At 40.0% G+C, this 20,535-nt stretch overlaps 1 protein-coding gene across 1 annotated transcript in view; it reads left to right on the forward strand.

The window, feature by feature from the left end:
* The window catches only part of MICAL2 (microtubule associated monooxygenase, calponin and LIM domain containing 2), a 189,584-nt gene that overhangs the window by 121,440 nt on the left and 47,609 nt on the right, over positions 1-20,535 (forward strand). Inside the window, exon 26 of the mRNA XM_042459493.1 lies at positions 2,509-2,599. Within this exon, the coding sequence (XP_042315427.1) occupies positions 2,509-2,599 (91 nt within the window). The remainder of the gene's footprint in view (positions 1-2,508; positions 2,600-20,535) is intronic.

Below are 20,535 nucleotides of genomic sequence, written 5' to 3' on the forward strand. Positions count from 1 at the left end.
TCATTCTGACAAAGTATGTTCAAATGTAGGAATGTATAGATTCACTGTCAATTTTGAATCTAATCTTACCATATAGCGATTGAGTTCCAAAAAATGTGACATTAAGATTATGGACATCAAAACACATCTGCCAGACAAGCATAATTCACTTCTAGGGCATCTGCAGTTGATATTTATTTCAGAGATTAGACAATTTTTCAAAGACTTTTAAATAGCAAAAATATCACAGAGCCCTGTTGCCTATCCATTTTTAGAATAGTATAAAATTTCATGATCTCTTGTTCACTTCAGATATAGAAGCATTCATGTCTTCCTCCTAGCATGGCATGGGTATGTAATTGCACTACTATCACTGCTAAGCCAGTTCTTCTTCTTTTCCCCACACTACTGAGACTTCTCCAAGTGTCTTGCTGATAGGCCTTTGGAGCATTACTAATGAAATGCTCCATTATTGTGGTATTGTCGTTAGCATCTACTGGGCAGTACTAGTGATACCAGTAGTGATACACTAACCACTATATGAGGTTAAAAATCTTGTATCCTTCAAAAAGTAAAGAAAAATAAATTCAAGTCTACCCAATTCTGGCAGCAGTCCCCCAGTACATTTTTCATCATCATCATCATCATCATCATCATCATCATCATCATCATCATCATCATCATCATATCTTCTTCCCTTCTATACAGGAATACAGAATTCTTGTGAGGTTTTTTTTTGGGGGGGACACATGTGATTTTCTCCTCCTAAAAAGGATTTTTGTGGCACAGTACAGTAATCCCATTGCTATTGGAGGATCAGAAAGAGGGCAACATTAGGATTAAGGGGTAAGCTGTTTCTTTTAAGAAAAGGGTATTTACCTGTACCAGTCTCTATAAATTATTTGCAACATTTGTACATTATACAGTACATTTAAATTAGGCTTTCCATGCCTGCATGTTAAGTAAATGAGATGCAGCGATTCTTCATTCTTCATTCTCATCTCCCCTTTCATCAAAAAAGTATGATCTGGAAAGGAAAGAGGTATTTCCTAACAGAGTGGTTCTTGTTTGCTGTGATTAACTTAAGGTCTTTGCATGTTTCAGCAATTTTAAGCTTGTAAAAAAAAAGTCTGTCTCTCTGTCTACTGCTACACTTTCTTCATTTCTGTTGCAGATCCTTCATCTCTTAAGCAATGCCAAGGAGGATTCTGTCCCTCTTCTCCTAAACATTTCAAAAACAAAAACAATCCTCTGGAACTTAAAATTTTTATTAGGGTGGATTTTTTAAAAAATAAATTAAAAAAACAAATTAGTATGTATTTAAAACCATCACTTGGAAACTTGTATTTTGCACACAGAGAATGTTAAAACTTTTTAGTTAAGCTGTAAACAAATAAATGTAGTTCTGTATAAACAGTATTGCATCTTCTCTTCCTTTTAAAGCATACTGAGTTCTGTACAACAGAAAAGTTCAAACATTGAAACTGCTGAGATTCTCATGAGCTGCTAATTTGTGATCTAGTTGTACTTAGTTTACTCTATACCTTAAAGGCATCTTAAAAGAATTGTTTGATCATAATGTTTTGGACTGTTTTTCACTGCTTGTCACATGCGGCTTTAATGGTGCCTTCCATCTTTCTAGAACAGGGGTGAGCAAAGTGCCAGATGCAGGCCAGATGCAGCCCTCAGGGATCAGTTTTGTGGCCCAAAGGCCCCCCTGGGTAAAAAAAATGGCTTTTGTTTTTCAAAAATAATTTTGCCCCTAAATGCTCTCTAGAAGTGTGGAGAGCACTTCTATTGCATTTAGAGGCTATGCTGAGCCAGGCAGACCATGTCTTCTTCTGGGGGCGCATATAGGAGGCTCTATGTTGTGTCTTCTTACTTTGGTGAAACATAAAAATGCATTTGAATCATCACTTTGCAAATCACCACTTTTCTTTTCTGCAGGTTGTTGTCTTGCATAAATGTGAGTCTCTTTCCATTTTATCACTATTACTTTTCAAGAAAAGGCATCTTTTTTCTGTAAAATCATTTTAGAAATGGATACCATATTAATCTGTACAAAAACAAGATTTAGGGTCTTGGCTTAAAGATGGCTTAAAGGACGATTGGGGATTGTGTGGTCCTCCATATGTTGTTGAACCAAAGCTCTTATAATCCATCCCTATTGATCGTGCTGCCTAAGGCTGTTACAAAGCTGCAGCCCAAAATCTGGAGGCCCATGCATTCTCTACCTCTGCCTTAAAGCACGATGGGCAAAAGTACTTTCAGGTAAAACCATCTTTCCTTTATTGACCTGTTCTTAAGCGTGTTTATTTGTAATGGTGCAGCAAACAGATGATAGGGATAGACAGAATTTCTAACAGCACATCCCTTCAACTACACTGGATTTCATACTTGTATCAGGCCAAGTAAGAGGAAGGCTGCCTCCTTCCACCCAACCATCTTTGGCCCAGAATTTAAACTAGTGGTAATCGACTGCTCTTATTCCTGAGAACTTTTTTAGCAGAAGTCCCCTACCTTTGTCAGGAGACAGAGGTATCCATTTCACATTGTCAGTCCATCATCTTGTCTACCTCTTATCGAGATGATGGGATTGTGCATGATCTTCATGCTACAGGTAATATCTCTAGTGGGTGAGTGTGTGTATATGTGTGTGAAGGAGAGATTGAGAGAACCAGAATCTACTAGCTCCAGTTTGGGCACATAATACCCTGACTGGGGCAAAGGGAAAGCAGCCTACATAGCTTATTTGTGACTTAACGCAAACCCTCTGACTATGGGACCTTTCGCACTGTGCAATTATAACACCATGATTCCACTTTAACTGCCCTATCAACATCCTATGGAGTCTTGGGATTTGCAGTTTAAGGAGGGATGTTTAGAATTTAGAAAGAGGGATGTTTAGAAAGAGCTCTAGTGTCATGCATATGCAAACTACAGATCCCAGGATTCCATGAGATGTCACCATGGAGGGTATGGTTATGGGACAAGAAAAATGAAAGCATTGCCCCCCCCCCATAAGAAATGTTCTTTCAGACTCCAAATTCCTAGTATTTCAGTAACTTAAAACTGCAGTTGAGCATTTTAAAAACAGAATTTAGGCAACCAGTGAAAAAAAGGACAGGCAAAGATATCAAGGGAAAGTAAACAAAGCAAATATATGATTTTCAGTAACTCACTGCATTGCTAGAAGTTTGGGGCCCTCATTTTGTCAGCCCCAACCACACCTCTGATGGCAGTTAAAGTGGAATCATGGTGCTATAATTGTGTAGTATGAAAAAGCCCATGAATGGGGCATCAGAGATATCACACTCTGGGACCTCCTCTCTGGGATCCCATTCTCCCCTTCCTATTACCATTTGCAGAGAGGGAGTTATATCACCCTTTGTCTTCACTATGAACCCATTCTGTTTTCCCACTATTGATTGATTGCAGAGAAAGCAAAGGAAGCCGTTAAAGAAATAATCCTTCCCTTAATCACTTTTATTGGGTTCCTCTTTGTTAGACTGTTTAAAACAGTGGTTAGCAGGTAGGGCCCCAGTAAGAAATTCTACTCTTTTTCCTCTCATTTGATTCCTGATTCTGGCCAACAAATCCTCCCCCACCTTAAGGACTTTTGTGCCTGCTGACCGATCACAAGCCTTCCCATATACTCAGTCCCAACCAACATAGTAGCAGCAGCTGTGCCTAGAGCAAGAAGAAATTGTTCAACATCTGGATGACTTTATCAAAGCGTTCTAAGTCCTGTCTCTCAAGTGTTATTTTTGATGTGACTAGACCACACTGTAGGGGAGGGGGGACTCTTGCATATGTTGGATTTATTTCCACAACATATTTCTACTGTCTGCAGAAAATTCTTTGAATCTCCACCCTAAGCTTTTGGTTATATAAACATACAGGAGTGGCTTTTGCTTTCCTCTTGGCTAGATAGAAATGAACTTAATGTTTCTGGCATATTTATTTTACCTTTAAGAATAACCTGCTGGTGCTTTCAACAAAGAGCAGCCTTTTTACTGTAGTATCTTGCAGTGTTTCAGTTTTTTATTTACATTAGTACATGTCTGTCATGAGTTTTTTTACATCTAAGAGCTGTCACAAGGAACAATAAAATAATAAAACACATAAAAAAAAGCACCATCACTTTGCTACACACAATATTTGAGCTATTTATGGTGCGTTACAGACCGCTGTATTGCAGCGGTCTGCTGCCTCCGCCGGTTGCTGCGTCCAGGAACCACAGCAGCCAAACAGCGCGGTTCCCGGACGCAGCAAAGAAGGAGCGTGAAAATTGCGCTCCTTCTTGCAGCCCGGAAGAGACGCCGCGAGGTGCTAGTCGCACACTCACGGCATCACTTCTGTTGTGCGGCATGCGAACGCAGAGCGTCCGTTACATCAAAATGGCGGTGGCCATGTGGAACGGCCGCCACCATTTGTTACGGACTCAGTCTGTGCTAGGGTTAGGGGCGTCTGGAAGAGACTCCCCTTTCTAACCCTAGCACGGACTGAGTCCATCCTAGGGTGCCCGTGTGTAACGAGCCTATGTCTTCATTTTGAAGACATTAAACTTTCATATATTTTGTTTCACATGTGCATCTCCTTTTGTAGGCCACACTACTTATATGCAGATAATGTGCCATGGTATGCTCTTCCCTCTCAACAGGTCAGTTTTTGGAATAGTAGTTTGAACACCAATTAGTTTGAAGGCTAGCTCTCATATTTTATGATCAGGTTTTCTCAAGACTTAATTCCAGTATTGAATTGTATAGAGTTAGTTTTTTTAATGAACCCTTTACCTTTATTTTGGCTCTCCATAAATTTCCAGTGCCTTATTGGGAATGCATTTTCTGCCCGAGTCACATATGGAAGAAACAACAACATTAATATTAATATTAATATTACCACCACCACACCACCGCCATCTCAGGAACATATCACACAAGATAGGTAATTACAGCAGGGTCTTTGGCTATGACTTGTCATATGATGGGAGACCATTTGGAAAGCGTAAATCAATTTATGACCTCCTTTTCCACTACTGCTACAGTGTCAAGTGTGAAAGTTCAATTTGTTTTGTACCAATTTTGGGTGATCAGGTGCTGTTTTGTGGGTGTGCTTTAGGTGTGGCTTAGATGCCCTTTGCTTACCTTTTTGTACGGGGAAACATCAGTCTACCTCCTGTGATCAGGTGAGACAGAGAAAGGGTAAACATTTCAATGTGATTTCTTTTCCATTTGAGATGGCAAAGTAACTGAGAAACTTTTAAACTTTTCTGTCTACCGAAAACAAACAAACTGAAGTTTGGCAACTAGGGCTTGCCAGAAAAACCAAGAAGGCAAACCTGCTCACTGCCTCCCTACCCTGCTTCCTTTTCCAAATGGAGTAGCCCAGTAGGGGGTTATTTAGACAGTGAAATAATCCTGGTAGAAAGTGGGCTGAATCTTTGTTGTTCACATGCATTTCAAATGCACCTGAGTATGTTTTCAGGGAGGCTGCCAAAAAAACTCACTTAACCCAGGATAATCGGTTGGGGGTTCCCCTCTGAGTATTCCTAAAAGATTCACATTGTTGGCTGTGTGAATATCCAATGGGAATAGACCCGGGATAAACCAGGATAAAATTCTGCACACACTTACACACACACGTTAAAACCAATACAGTAAAACATGCAATCACAGTAAAAATGTATCAAAGTTAATTTCAGTAAGTTCCTAGAAGCCTATTGAAATTTTATTTTTCACTAGTGGCATAAGGGAGGGAGCAAGGATGTCTGTCTGTCTCTTACCTAGTTTGCTGTCTGCTGATGCTCTGTATATTCAGATAGCATAGGATGAAAAGAAATTTTTTTTTTACTGTTGTTTTTGTTTTAATGGTCGGTTTGGGTAGTACAGTGGACCCTTGTTATACGCTGGGGTTTGGTTCCAAGATCCCCAGTGTATAACAAAATCCGTGTATGCTCAAGTCCCATTAAATATAATGACATAGCAAAATGGTGTGCCTTATAAAAAATGGAACATCAAGGTAAATTTATACTTTTTTGGAACATTTTCAAACCGTGTATGCTTGAATCCGTGTATAAAAAATCCGTGTATAAGAAGGACCGACTGTAATTTAAATAGCTAATGTAAAAATTTTGTTACTCTGATACTGGTACCAAATTTTAAGAGTAATTCTTCTAATGTTTATCAAGACACCTAATATTCCTTGTCAGGGGGTGTCTTATGGAATGGCTAAACTGTATTAGATGCCTGGGTTTCTAAGGGGCTGTCTGCACTGCAGAAATAATCCAGTTTGTCACCACTTTAACTGCCCTAGCTCAATGCTATGGAATTCTGGGATCTGTAGTTTTATGAGAAATTTAGCCTTTTCTGTCAGAACTCTCTGGTGCCATAACAAACTACAGTTCCTGGGATTCCATAGCACTGAGCCATGGTATTTAAAATGGTGTCAACCTGGATTATTTCTGCAGTGCAGATGCAGCTCAAGACTGCTGCAGAGATACTAGTCAGAGATACTAGTGTGTTAGCCCAACCTGTGCGTGTATTGCACAAGCTTTGATTTTGCTGTAGTTACTAATGTTCCAGCTTGGCTGAACTGACATTTCTTACCCTAGCAATGATTGATTTTCATTTCTTTCTTATTACATGTGAACATAATGGCCTTGAACATTGCATCTCCATGGTTGTTAGATGGGACAAAAGCCCATTAATGTACCAAATGAACACAGATTGCTCCAATTTCTGTGTGTAATGGCTGTCTTCAAATGAAGGCCGTATCTTGAGGAGGTGATTCTTGTCCTCTTCACCAAGCCTCTAATAACAATTTAACAAATTGATGTCATTCTGCCACTGTTTAAATGTTAACACTTGACTCCTTGCTCTAAGATAAACTGCTTGGAACTATGGATTGACTCAAGCACTAGCTGCAGTGGAAAAGAAGGCTGTACAAGGGAATTTGTGACTCTCTCCTTTCTCTGCACTCTCTGAAAAGCCTTGTCTGTAGGCAAAAAAAAAAAAAAAAAAATGCCCTTGGTATCTGCTGGGCTTTGGTTCCAGGACCCCCATGGATATCAAAACCCATGGACGTCCAAGTCCCATTAAATACAATGGATAGTGAAATGGTATCACTTATATAAAATGGCAAAATCAAGGTTTGTTTTTGGGCACTTATATTTTTAAAACATATTTTCAGGCTGTGGATGGTTGAATCCGTGAACAAAGAATCTGTGGATACAGAGGGCTGACTGTATTCACTTTGTTTCCCAGATCTGTAGGAACACATGACACGCACCCTGCTTCACAGTAAAATTGCTTCTTTCAGACTTTAATATGAATGTTTAAAACTCAGTTTTTACTCTGCAGTTTTAGGAAAAACTGGATTTTGTACATGTGTGCCAAGAATTGCTGTGGGTGGGCTAATTGGAGAACAGGACTAATCTGGCAAACTACTCCAGCAGCCCACTTCTCAGCTTCTCAGGCCTTTATTAAGAAACTCTGCAGCGGGGAACTTGAGAGACTTCAGGGAGAAGAATGACCAGTTAGAACTTGGGACATTACTGTTTAAAAGTTACTTTTAACAATGACATGTTACTTTTATATATCACTTTTATAATGACTTTTAAAAGTAAACATTATTTTTTTAAAAAGTAACAGATTTCTTTTAGGCAACCCTATGAGTGAGAGACTTTCAGGTCATCCTGTTATCACAAGCCCAGCTCAGGTCTTTCAAACTTAGGGCTGTGGCTTCCTTGACTAGTGCCACTCTATTCTGCTTTCCTTGTTACAAATGGAAATCTGAAAATTTGAAACGGGAACCTACGAGATCAATCTAAGTTGAATTTAATTGCATGGGATAGTGTCCTGTATTTTACTTTCAATATGGTATAGGGTACCTCCTTAGAGCTTTAAAATAAAATTTACAGCCAGAAAATCATCCCATGCTGCATCATCTTATTCCCCTTTGATACTTTTAGTAGGGTTGGACTTTGAGTGAACTAATGGTATGGCGGTGCCGGATTTTAGAATATTCCCTTACTGCTAATTCTCCACATACTCACCTGCATAAACATCTCTAAAGTTACAAACCACAAGCACTCCCTTCTGAATAGAAATAGGTTAAGCAGATGCAGTCTCTTACATTAGAACTTGCTGGGGTCTATTTCATATATAGTTGAAGATGCCAATAGGCATGGTGCCACCACAACATGTAGGATTGCCAGATGTCCCTTATTGTGAGGGATTTCTTTTATTTAAATGTTGAAAAGCTTATCCCATATAACTATTAAACAGGGTCTCAATGGTCCTGTATTTTGGGGTGTAAGGCCAAGACATGGCGCTAAAATTGCACTACACACACTGGGGGATCATTTGCAAGTGTAACTAGTACCTACTTTCCCCCTTGTGGTGCCTGTTCTCCTATCACATCATCCCCAGGGTCTTGGAGGTTTCTGCAGGATTTGAGATCTCACAGGAGCCCAGGACTTTTATGCTAGGCCTTCTCTTGTGAGATGGGAGACAGGCCTTATTTATGCATATCTCACATATTCTGGATAGCCTTGCCCCGGCTTGTATTTGAACTGCAAAGTCTCCAAATTAGTTTTATTTTTATATTGCCCAGCCACTGACTTGCTATTTGCTAGGCAAGGTTCCTAAAGGAGGAGGGATGTACACAGTAACACCCGATAACCTATTTTGCAACTTAATAGGTAACTTGACTCTGATAATTTGAGTGGTAGCACTCAGGCCAGAAACAGGAATTCAGTAGATGGGCTGGTAGTTTGAAGCAACAGTCCTGTGGCTCCTTAAAGACTAATCAATTCTATTATTGCCACTTCCTAATAGTCACCCTGCATGTCATGAATTTTGACTGTCTTATTACTGTTTTGAAAACTTTGCAACCCTACACTCCAGGGTACTCCAGGTCAGGTTCTGTCAATTATAAAGCAGGGGTGCAATTCATGAAGCCCTGGAGAGGAAAGTGAGCTGCTTGACACCCTCCCTCCTTCATTTTCCAAGTAATTTTTGAACATTTTCATGAAATGAGGCTGCTTCAGATGCATGCAGGAGGTAAGCAGTTTTGAAAAAGTGATTCCAAGGTTGTCCATCCATTCTGTGCTCTCCCTCTCTTGCTCTCTATCCCCCTTTTCCGAACCTGACCCTGACACTTGAACTAGGGATTGGGCAGCAGGCTTGTTTCTGTGCCTGGGTCTGTTTTCACTTCAGCTTGTGTGTGCCTTCAAGTTGTTTCTGACTTATGGTGACCCCCAGGCAAACCTATCAAAGGGTTTTCTTGAGATAATTTGTTCAGAGTAGGTTTGCCCTTACCTTCTTCTAGAGCTGAAACTGTGTAGCTTGCAGAGTGGAGATTTGGACCCTATTCTCCAGTACTCAAACCGCTACGTTAGTTAGTTAAGCCCTAAAACAAGGATGGTGGTAGAGTTGCCAGATCAAGACTCCTCTAACTTTAATAGCTGTGTAGGAGAGAAATTTCAGTTGGTGTTCCCTTCTTCTACAAGCTATTAAATGTACAGGAGCCCTGTGTTGTATTTCATATAGCAACCCTCGATGATGCCCAACATTGCTCTAAAAGAATATTGGATTGGTCTTGAATATTGGATTGGGGATTTTTTTTCCCCTTTAGATTATGCAAGCAAGTTGAGATCGTGAAATTATTTTGGAAACAACATTTTGAAATCCACTCTTGTATGTCAGAGAACAATAATTTTAGCTTCTACACTATGAACAGCATGACATGTTGTTTGAAGTTCCTTCTCCCTCTTCTTTATTTTTTACAGATAAAAAAAGAAAGAATTAAAACCAGACAGATCTCAGTTGTGCTTTTCTCTTGTCGTTCTCCTCCTTAGCCTGATATTAAAAATCCATCTATATAAAAATCATGCTGTAGCATTCATTAAGATCAGCTTATACAGCCATATGCTCATTATTGCTCATCTTTCTATTAGACAGCTAGTTGTTTTTCATATGTACACAATTTATTGTTTACCCTATAGCCAAAGGTCCATTTTAACAGTGCTAATGGTATTGTTGAGTAAAACAAGCTATGAATGCAGAAAAATGAGTTTTCATATTTGAGATTTTCTGTTCCAACTGGTAGCTTTTCTAAGAGGAGCTACACTTAGAATATGCCATCTGGCAAACTGGCAAATGATCACGATTAAAGGACAGCTTTGGCTTGTAAAGTTCCAGTCAAGGATTAACACCTTCTGACTTCACAAGATGCCTGCACCCTCCAGGGTAAATTAACATGTCTGGCAAAAGATAGGAACTCCTTCCCATCTAACAGTCTTGTTAAGTTCTTTAGCCTGAAAAATCAGCACACTCGAGGGATGCCTAATTTTCTTTTAACTTTGAATTTAAATACCTGCTCTTCTCAGTCAGGGTGGCCATGTGCATCATATTAGAGAGGGCAGTTCTTGATTTCAGTGAAGTCAGGGTCATGTTTGAATTCTGTTTGAATCCACCCTCTAGCATGGGGAAAGAGACTGAGCCTCTGCATGGGTTGTTTCGTCCATCTTCTGCTTTATAGTGAGACCCATAGTTGTATTTAAATTGCAGTGATCATTTCAATAGTGTTCCTATGCATATGCAATTTTTTGCAGATCTGTGCCCTATGGGATGGTGTAAGTGTCCACATCAGAGTCAAACTGGAGGAGGGACAGGAGGAGATGATGATGATTATGATTACCTTTATTATTATTTCTAACTTTTTCCCCAGTTTGGGATAAAGTCATAACAGTTAAACATAACTGAAAATTCACAGCATACATAGGTAAAGAAGTTTTTAAAGTTCCTTCAAGGCATTTCCAACTTACAGCAATCCTAAAGCAAACATATTACAGGATTTCCTTGGTAAGATTTGTTCAGAGGGGGCTTGCCTTTGCCTTCTTCTGAGGAGGAGAGAGTGTGACTTGCCCAAGGGTATCCAGTGGGTTTCCATGGCTGAGTGGGGATTCAAACCCTGTTCTCCAGAGTCATCCTCCAATGCTCAAACCACTACACCATGCTGGCTCTCATCATAAAATTAAAACCAGATAAAACATACAATAGCAATAGCAAGTACATTTCTATACTGCTTATTAGTGCACTTAAGCACTCCCTAAGCGGTTTACAATGTGTAAGCTAATTGCCCCCAACAAGCGAGCTTGGAAGGATGCCAGGATGAGTCGACTCTGGAGCCCCTAGCTGGTATCGAACTCACAATCTTGTGATTATGAGTGAGTGGCTGTAGTACCGGCATTTAACCACTGTGCCACCAGGGCTCCGTACACCATTAAACAACAACAAATAAAATACCAGCACACTAGATAAGGATTGTTTTTTGTGGCTGTTTCAGGCTATGTGGCCACGATATAAAAGAGTTTCTTCCTGACGTTTCACCAGCATCTGTGGCTGGCATCTTCACTAATCCTCTTTTGCAGACCCTCCCACCCTGAGGCCTACCATCAACAACAGAACAATACACATGCTAATCACTCCTGCCTCTCCAGGTCACACAGTATATGTACCCAAGTCCTTTCCAGGCAAACATTCTCTGAAGATGCCAGCCAGAGATGCTGGTGAAACGTCAGGAAGAAACTCTTATAGAACATGGCCACATAACCTGAAAAACCCACAAAAAACTATGGATGCCAGCCATGAAAGCCTTCGACTGTACACGGATTGTTTGTCCTTTAAAATCAGTTCTCAAAGGCCTACTGGAATGAAAATGTGTTTATCCACTTGCACAAAAATAGTAAGGAGTGTGCCGACCTAACTTCACTGGGAAGGGAGTTCCAGAACCTGGGGGCAGCCACTGAGAAGGCCCTCTTCTCAGCTCCCATACCTGTGAGAGCAGGAAGATCTCATCAGAAGATCTCACAAAACAAGGAGGTTCATTTTAGAGAATACTGTCCTTCAAATAACCTGGACCTGAGCCATATATCAGCTCCACATTTGCAAAGCTGCTCCCTAACATGGTCATAATGTCTGATTATGCTTAGCACAAGATTTTCTCACTTCTGCATTTTGCTTGGTTTAGTGTGTTTTCCTCATCAGGAGGCCTCACTGGTAAATCCAGTTGCAGAGGTACAAAGATTTGAAGAGGGAAAACATGTAATTATGACTTCAGTATCATGTGCTGGCCCTTGGTTCTTTTAGAACTAAACAGAAAATACAGGTAATCCTATTGTTAAATGGGTGGTGTGTGGCATAACTTCTTCAGTGTTAGCTAAGTCACCTTTTGAATCGGCAGCCTTTCTAGCAATGAGTATGTGAGCCAGTGGGAAAGGCTGTGACATACTTGATTTATTTTGATACTTTCACTAACTGGATATCTTTCTGGACTGTTATGCAGAAAAGAAAAACATCCCTGAGGCTATTTTGAAAATTTTACCTCAGATTTTCAAAAAAATGTTTTTCTTTTAAATATTATTTTCTTTCAACAGTTGGACCTTAGGAGAATGGCTATTGTCCAGATTAATAACTAATTTGATTTATTTTTGTTGCTGTGAAAGAGTAGATAACAATTTAACACAAAGATTCAAAATCTTTGCAGGGTTCAGTCCTTTGTTTGAGTTGGCTAAGTTGCAATGTTTACAAGAGCCCAGCAACTGCTTGTCGCTGTACAGTTGAAACTGTGCATGCAGTTTCTGCTCCATGAGAACTGAACATTTCCATGCCCTGCCATGTTACCCAGATGTCCAGCTTTGAATATCCCGACTCTCTGAGAAATATTTGGCTAAGCAGTGAAAAGGAATATATTCTTTTGACAAAGAAAGAGAAGTAAATCCAAGCCCGCTTTCAAATGCTCGGACCATATATAGGCCTGAGAATTATTTCTGTAAGTACAGTGTTCATATAATATCCTGTCACAAGACCTACTCACCTCCTCACAAAAGATGCAAGTTAATTATATTAGTTCATACAGAACTTTTCCAACTTTTTTCTTCCTAATGTCCTCTGTTAATCATATCTCTGTGGAATAGGAGGGATGAAGAATCTTTGACCTTCCAGATATTTTTGACTTCAACTTCCATTGGTAAAGTATTGTGGGAGTTGTCATGCAAAACATCTGGTGGTTTATATTTTCCATCATAAGGGTGGATGGGAGTTATGAATGAATTCCTGATACATCAAGGCAAACTGTGATTCAGTTCTTACAATACCTTGTGGAAGTAAAACATCCTATTCTTTATAAGCATATCCAGGAGTAGCTCTGTTGGCTATACAGCAAAATACAATCATCCCAGATCTACAAAACTGTGATATCTTTATTGACAAATCAAAATCCAGAAACTATATGTTGCAAACCTATTGAAGCTCAAAGCTTCTTCATCAGGCAAAAGTGTTAAAAATCATACAGGAGAAAGAAAATTATGATGATGTTAGAGCGACAGGTCTGCCTTTTGTCAAGTTGTTGTTTTTAGTTAAGCTGGTATGGAAGGGTATCCATATAGGTTCTGGGAGACAAAGGGTCATAAAGTCCAGGAAATGAAATTTAAATTCTATTAACAATTCAAAAAGATCGATAGAAACATAAATAGATCCCACATGGCCAGAAGGAGGAGTGGCCTACCCTTTGTAGTCAATCTATGCTAAGACTTCACTGTGTGACAGTTTAATTTGTTCAACAACTCAGCTTCCTGAAAATATTTTGCAATCAGAAGCAAACAAGATAGTGCTTTCTCAGCCATGCCACATAAAAAATTGAATGGAATACCAGTTGTGTCTTATTCCACACTGAGGAACGAGATCATCCCTTCATTCCTGAGGACAGTTAGGAGGCACAGGATAGGCTATGTGATGCGTACATGCACAGATAAACACAAACCTGTACAATTTTATTTATTTTACTTATTAATTAAAATATTTATACCCCACCCTTATGGATGAGCTAAATAAGGTCTTCAGATATAAAACGTATCTAACAGGAAGGAAAATCAACTCATTTGAACTTATTAAATACATGATCAGAGGTATGGCTATGGCAGGTGGAGGCAAAATGAGGGCACAGTACTTCAAACAAGAATATTGCCTTGAGAATTTCTATCATTGCAGAACCCCTGAGGGTTCATCACCAAGGGAGCTGCATAGCCTCTAGCACCTGGTATTCTTTGGCAGTCTCCCACCCAAATACTAACCAGGGCTGACCCTGCATAACTTCAAAGATCAGACAGGATCTGACACCTTTAGGGTATTTAGGCCTGAATAGCTAGTTTCTCTTAGAGTATGATTTCATATAAACAGCTCAGTACTTGCAAGCACACAGTATCTTAAAAGATAACATATTTTCATGGAGCAACATAATCCTAATACAGCATTTTTACAGATTGATTTTAGCAGTAGTGCTTCTAAAACTACATCTTTCTCTCAGTTCAGTTCCACTTGAGTTCATTGCTTTTGTTTTTGCCAACGATGGAAATAATCTTTTTAGGAACAACAATTTTCTCCTACATTATCTGAAGGTAATGGAGAAGAGATGTGCCTAATGAACGACACACACAAAAAGCAGGAAGGAAACCTTTCCCACATAAAGCCTAGAAAGGCAGGCAAACTGAAAAAAGGCAGGAAGCATAGTACATCTGTAGTACAGACCTCCTTGCATCACTATTCCACCAATTGCTTCCTTCCTCTCTCAAGATTCCCCAGTCTTCTATCAGGCTTCCAGCACTCTGCTGTGGAATTTCACTCATCTTCCTTTCCCATGCACTGAGTTCTTAGCCATATCCTGCCACATAACTGTTTCCCATATTGGTGCTGATTTGGAGGATGGGCATTTTTTTTTAACATTATTATTTTATGGAGTGTGGATACATAGTTGTTTTCTGCCTTCAAGTCAACCCTGAGGTGAACCTACCTCTTGGTTTTCCTGGCAAGATTTGTTCAGAGGGGGTTTGTTATGGCCTTCCTCTGAGGTTGAGAGAATGTGACTTGTTGAAGGCCACCCAATGGGTTTCCAGAGTCCTAGTCCAGTTTATTTCTGAACTGGAACACAGAAGAAATTTACATTTTTCTGTATTACGGTAGAGATTGATCCAAAGTGCATTCAGAAAAGCATATGTTAGAAGAAAGTGCACACAAATGTATGTGGATTTATGAAAATTATCTATTCAAAAATGCATTATAATGGACAAATTGCTTTCAAAAGGGGGAGCATATTTGGCAAGTGTGAGTTTAAAAATGCAGTTATTCCAAGAAAAGGATGAACATGAGCCTTTTCATACACACTTTCAAAATATCCTGTGTTGAGACAAACTAAACTTACAACTGAAAAGTTAGATATTGAAAGAAACTGGAAGTGATAGATTAATCTATCCATATTGTCTGTGAGAGAGACAGTGAGAGAGAGACCCTCAGTCCCTCCATGACTTAATGCAATCTTCTTCTAAGGAATATTCCATGTACTTTGCTCAGTGCTTGATAATCACCCTGTTCTTTGTAAAGTAATTAACAATATATCCTTAGTATCCCTGCCTCTGTCCTGCAGGGACGTAGCCAAGGGGGGGGGGTCTTGGGGTCCGGACCTCCCCCTTCCGTTAGATAAAATGAATGGTGTGTGCTGCCGTGCCACTGCACCCAAGCCCCATTATAATGGTGGCACTTAGTCTGGACCCCCCCCTTCCCAAAATCCTGGCTACGTCCCTGTGTCCTGCTGTGACCAAGGTGTTTACGGCTTTGTAGATTCCCTCTCTGCAGGGAGATGTCATCTCTAATTTATTTAGCACTGTTCTAAAAGCCTTTAACAGCAGGAGGAAATAAAGACCCATTTCCAGTACTAATGTAGCAGTTGTTGGAAGCAGCACTGTAGTAACAATATGCATGGGACACACTCCAAATTCTTTGCCTCAAGCCATCAGGGTGACAGAAATGCCATTCAATATACAGGTAGGTGTGAGACAGGATAGTCGGTTCAGGGGAGATTTGCTGCAAATGGTTGCTGAGTTTGAGTGTGCAGTTACTGGGCTTTGCTGAGGCATTAAGTATTAAGCAATGGAGCCAGTGTTTAGAATGCAAGGGGCCACAATCTGTTTGGGAGGCTGCCCTCATGAAGCCTCACAATAAGCTGCTACTTTGTTTTTCACCAGCCAGCCAGGAAAATGCCTGGTTTTCTTTGGTGAAAAGAAAATAATTGCATGATAACTATAAATTGGTATGAATTCAAGTTCCTTTTTGTATCTCTCTTCACATTCCATTTGGAGCAGATTCCTTCATTGTCCAGCTGTACTTCCATCACTGGTCCCAGATGCTTCAACAACAAGAAGCTTGGGTCCAGGAGATACAAATAAAATTAGTTGTAAAGGATTCCTCTAGCTAACAGCATAACAATATAAGAAAGTTTTTGATTCATGTCATCCTCACTCATTTGTCTCCACTATACCTGACACCCCCATGTGGTATATGGGGCTTCATATTTTTCATATCTAGAGCCACTCATGATGAGCTTTGGAGCACTAGAAAGTTTTCCATGAGAAAGGTGTGTCAGCCTGAAAACATGTGAAGGATCTAGTTAATACTAAGATAAAAGCTAAAAGGGCTTGCTGATCACTCCGCTCTCCTCCACCTCCAGATTTTCCACATATTCTCTTTTACTGGACACAATGGCAAAAGCAAGTAAGATCATACCTCCTACCTATGTCCTATCATGTTCCCAGACATTTATCTGCCTATCTTGGGATTGTCTGAAGTTAAGACCATCTTCCAAAGTTGCCCTTTTTGTCAATTCTGTGAGAAAGCACAAACACTTTGTACTTTGTGTGGGAATGTTAAGTACCCCTTGAGGGCACCAAACAGGATATATATATCCACCCCACACATGTCCAATTTGTGATTTCAGTAAGCAACCACCAGAGCTCTGTCGAACCATCCAGCGCCGCCTCTTTCCCTATTGCCTTCAGATGCTGTCTAAGCTACAGCCCACTTTCCATGGATTCCTCTACAGGATTGGTATACCCCCTCTACAACCCGAAGCAACCTTCTCTATTCACCACATGTGGTGTCATCCCATAGTTAGTTCTGCTATACATAGGTGAAAATAGTCACTTAGGTTACCCAACCTCTTTTAGGCCTCTACTGAGCTAAGGAATTCCCCCAACATTTAAGGACATGCTTCCACAGTTAGTAAGAACCACACACACACCTTTTTTCAGTAACAAGAGTGGTCAGGATTTGGCTGCCATTATTTCTTCATGTTCTAAGGATCAATACCCTGATAATGTAAATTTTTAACCTTCCTTCTCTTTAATGTTCAAAGCAATGAGTTAAACGCACATGCATACATGTACACACCCAAAAGTATTGTAGTTATCATCATATATATATCCATCCCTATATTTGATATGAACTGTTGGATGGGTTTCTTGTTTTGTCTCTTTAATTTGTTTCCAGCTCATGGCAACCCTAAGGCAAACCTACCATGGGTTATTTTCTGACGGAGGCAAGGTTTATTCTTTGGGGAGGGTTGAGGTGTCAGACAAGGTCACCCAGTGGGTTTTCAAGGCTGAGCATGATTCAAACCCTCATCTTCTGGAGTCCAGTCCAGTTCTCAAACCATTAAACCATGCTGCCTCTCTGACAGAAGGGGTACAAGCAGACATGTCCCTAGTGGAAAATGAACTCAGTAGTGCCATGGTCTGAATGCTATTAATCTAAATAAATGAAAGGATCTCCCTTCTCCTTTCAAAACAAATGTCAAAAAGTTTTAAGTAAGAAAACCCTATGAAATTCATGAGATGGTAGGTGATGTGAAGGCACATGTGCACGCACAAACACACACAAAGACAGACAGAGAGAAAGAGAGAGAGAGAGGACTATCCACTAAAGTTCAAATGACAGGAAAAGCTTGATTGGTGGTCTAGCACTGGGTTTCCAAAATAATAATAATAATAATAATAATAATAATAATAATAATTATTATTATTATTATTATTATTATTATTATTATTATTATTATTTGTATACCGCCCTCTGGCAAACCAATCCAGGCGGTTAACAACAGTAAAATATAAAATATGACAATTAAAAACACTTTATCCCTCCCTCCCTTAAGACAGTATTAAACAGTATAACATATTAAAACACAATATCAATGCATAAAAACAACAATTAAAAACTAAAAACCCTGATATCCCTCTGTTGATCCTCAACCATCACTAAGATGGGGCCACGGGAGGAATGAGGGAACCTGGGAACCTGGGCCGGGATGGTTAATCTGGAAAGGCCTGCCGGAAGAGATCCGTCTTGACCGCTTTTTTAAAGCTGTCTAATGATGTTATGTGACGGATCTCATCCAGCAGGTCGTTCCAGAGTTTGGGGGCGACAGCAGGGAACGCCCTCTGGGAGGTCGCCACAAGCCTAGATTTTAGAGGCTGTAGTAAGTAACATGACCAACCAGAAGTCTCTAGAACTCTGATAAGCAGAACATGGGAGCAATAGTCCCCTCTAACTGATGCCATGCAGTTTCTGGTCTTCTGAGGCTGTGTGCTCCCTCAGAGTTTTAATTTTCTGTATCGCCATCATAACTGGGATGCATAAGTTTCCCTCTGTGTATTTATCTAATTTTGCTTCGTGCCATCTAAACTTCTGGTCATCACACTACATTTGGCAGCACCATTTTACTCTGTGCTGTAACAGTGAACAGTGACCAAATTATCAATGGGGAATTTAATTAGCTCAAGGTCACAAGAGGAGGCCTGTTACCACACCTCAGGCATCACCCCTTTGATCTTTATACCAGGAACTAGAAATCCAGAAATGAGGCAGAGGCTCTAAGTACAATCAATGTCTCTTTTATTGGAAACAAGGATTCAAACATACAGGCACATACGCTCACACATTCATACAAGACTCAGGAAATAACGTAGTAAATGTAGAATAGATATTAGGCTTGCTAATGGAAATACTCACCTTATGTAGAAGTTCTATCTTCCAATTTGCGTGTGTGGGTTTGCAGGTCTGGTTAAGCAGACAAGTCAGAGAGAAAGACTGACTTTAAAACTGACATAGATAGCTGTGCTGCCAGCAGCAGAGAGAGGCTACCAGCAGCTAGAGGTACCAGCAGTGAAAGGCTGGCCCCAGCGAGTGGCGGACTGGCCCCAGTGAATGGCTAGCCACCTCCCTAAATTTAGGAGACCTTTTTAAGGATTTAACAGGGTCTCTAGACAAAGGGTAATCAAAGGAAACTGTCTGAAGTGTATTTCACATCCTAACCAAATGTTTTGATCTAACCCAAATGTTTCTGCCAGAGTAGGGACCTGAATGGCTACAAATGCTATTCCTTTGATTCAAATGGTTCCCCCTCAATCACAAAGAGAGACACTTCCTTAAGACATTTGATAGCATCTTTCCTGATAGCACTTAGCAGCTCCTTGCATAATCTCATCCAAGCTGGGAAAGGAAATTCATTTACATATCAAAAACTCATGGCTTCCCTTGTTTCAGTGGGAGATCACATGCTAGGGCCATTTGGCTACTCAGGTCAAGATGCACTTTTTATATCAAGATGCAGGCCAGGGATTATAATTTAGATATATTAAAAAGGTGTAGATCAATGCCTATCATTTCGTAGATCAATGCCTATCAGTGCACACTTTATTTTGACTGTCATAAATCTTCCACCACTCAGCTTTCTCTGGTGATCATGATTTCTTCTATTATGAGAGAAAGAACCTGTCATTTTATCTCCACAATGCCCTTCCTAATATTTCTTTTCTTTTTTTTTTTAAAGCTGAAATGCTTCAAAACCTGTAACCTTTCTTCCTGTTGTGGCCGTCAAAATAGTACATAGTGGTCCAGGTGTGGCTGCACAGTAGATGAGTAGAAGAGCTTATGCTAAGGCCATATAAATAATTTACTGGCAAGATACTTGAATTTCTTTCAACAGAGATTCTACTCTTCTTTATTTTAATGAATTAAAAAGATACTTGTGCCTTTGAAGAAGCATCTATTCATCACTTCACCATCTTATCAGTGTCTCTGTTGTTTTAATTAGTATTTTATAATTACCTGTCTTGGGGTGTGTGGAGGATGTCTTTAGAGATCCAGTCCTCTAGGTCCATATGCTCTGCTAGTATTAGTCCCATTTGAATTTTATGGGGCTTATATAAAGACATTGACCTGATTCTGTAACAGCTAAGTGGCTCTGCAAACCAGCAAAAATGAAGTGTCCCTTGAAACTATCAAACCCAGTGGTGCTGAAGTGTGCAAGTCACACTTAAATCCCATTGATTATAGGAGCCCCTGAACTGTTTCTGGTCTACACCAATGCTTCCTGGTTGTTCAGCATCTGTGAATAAGGATGCTTAATTGGGTTGGAATAAAAGGTTATAGTTTTTCTTGGAAAATTACTTCAGCTGCTGTGTATCGATTTTTGTCTCCTTTCATTTTTGACCCATTTTTTGCAAAGTGAAGAAAATCAACTCTTTTCTCTGTCTCTTTTTGGGGCAGGAGGGTAGGAAGCATCAAAATAATCAGACATGGACTTCCCCCTCCTCCTTGCCGGAGACCTGCTGTGATGTTGTGTACTTGTAACAAGGAGGCTGCATGAGGTCATTGAAAATAAGGA

The sequence above is a fragment of the Sceloporus undulatus genome, chromosome 1 (assembly GCF_019175285.1).
Source record: "Sceloporus undulatus isolate JIND9_A2432 ecotype Alabama chromosome 1, SceUnd_v1.1, whole genome shotgun sequence".
Taxonomy (NCBI): domain Eukaryota; kingdom Metazoa; phylum Chordata; class Lepidosauria; order Squamata; family Phrynosomatidae; genus Sceloporus; species Sceloporus undulatus.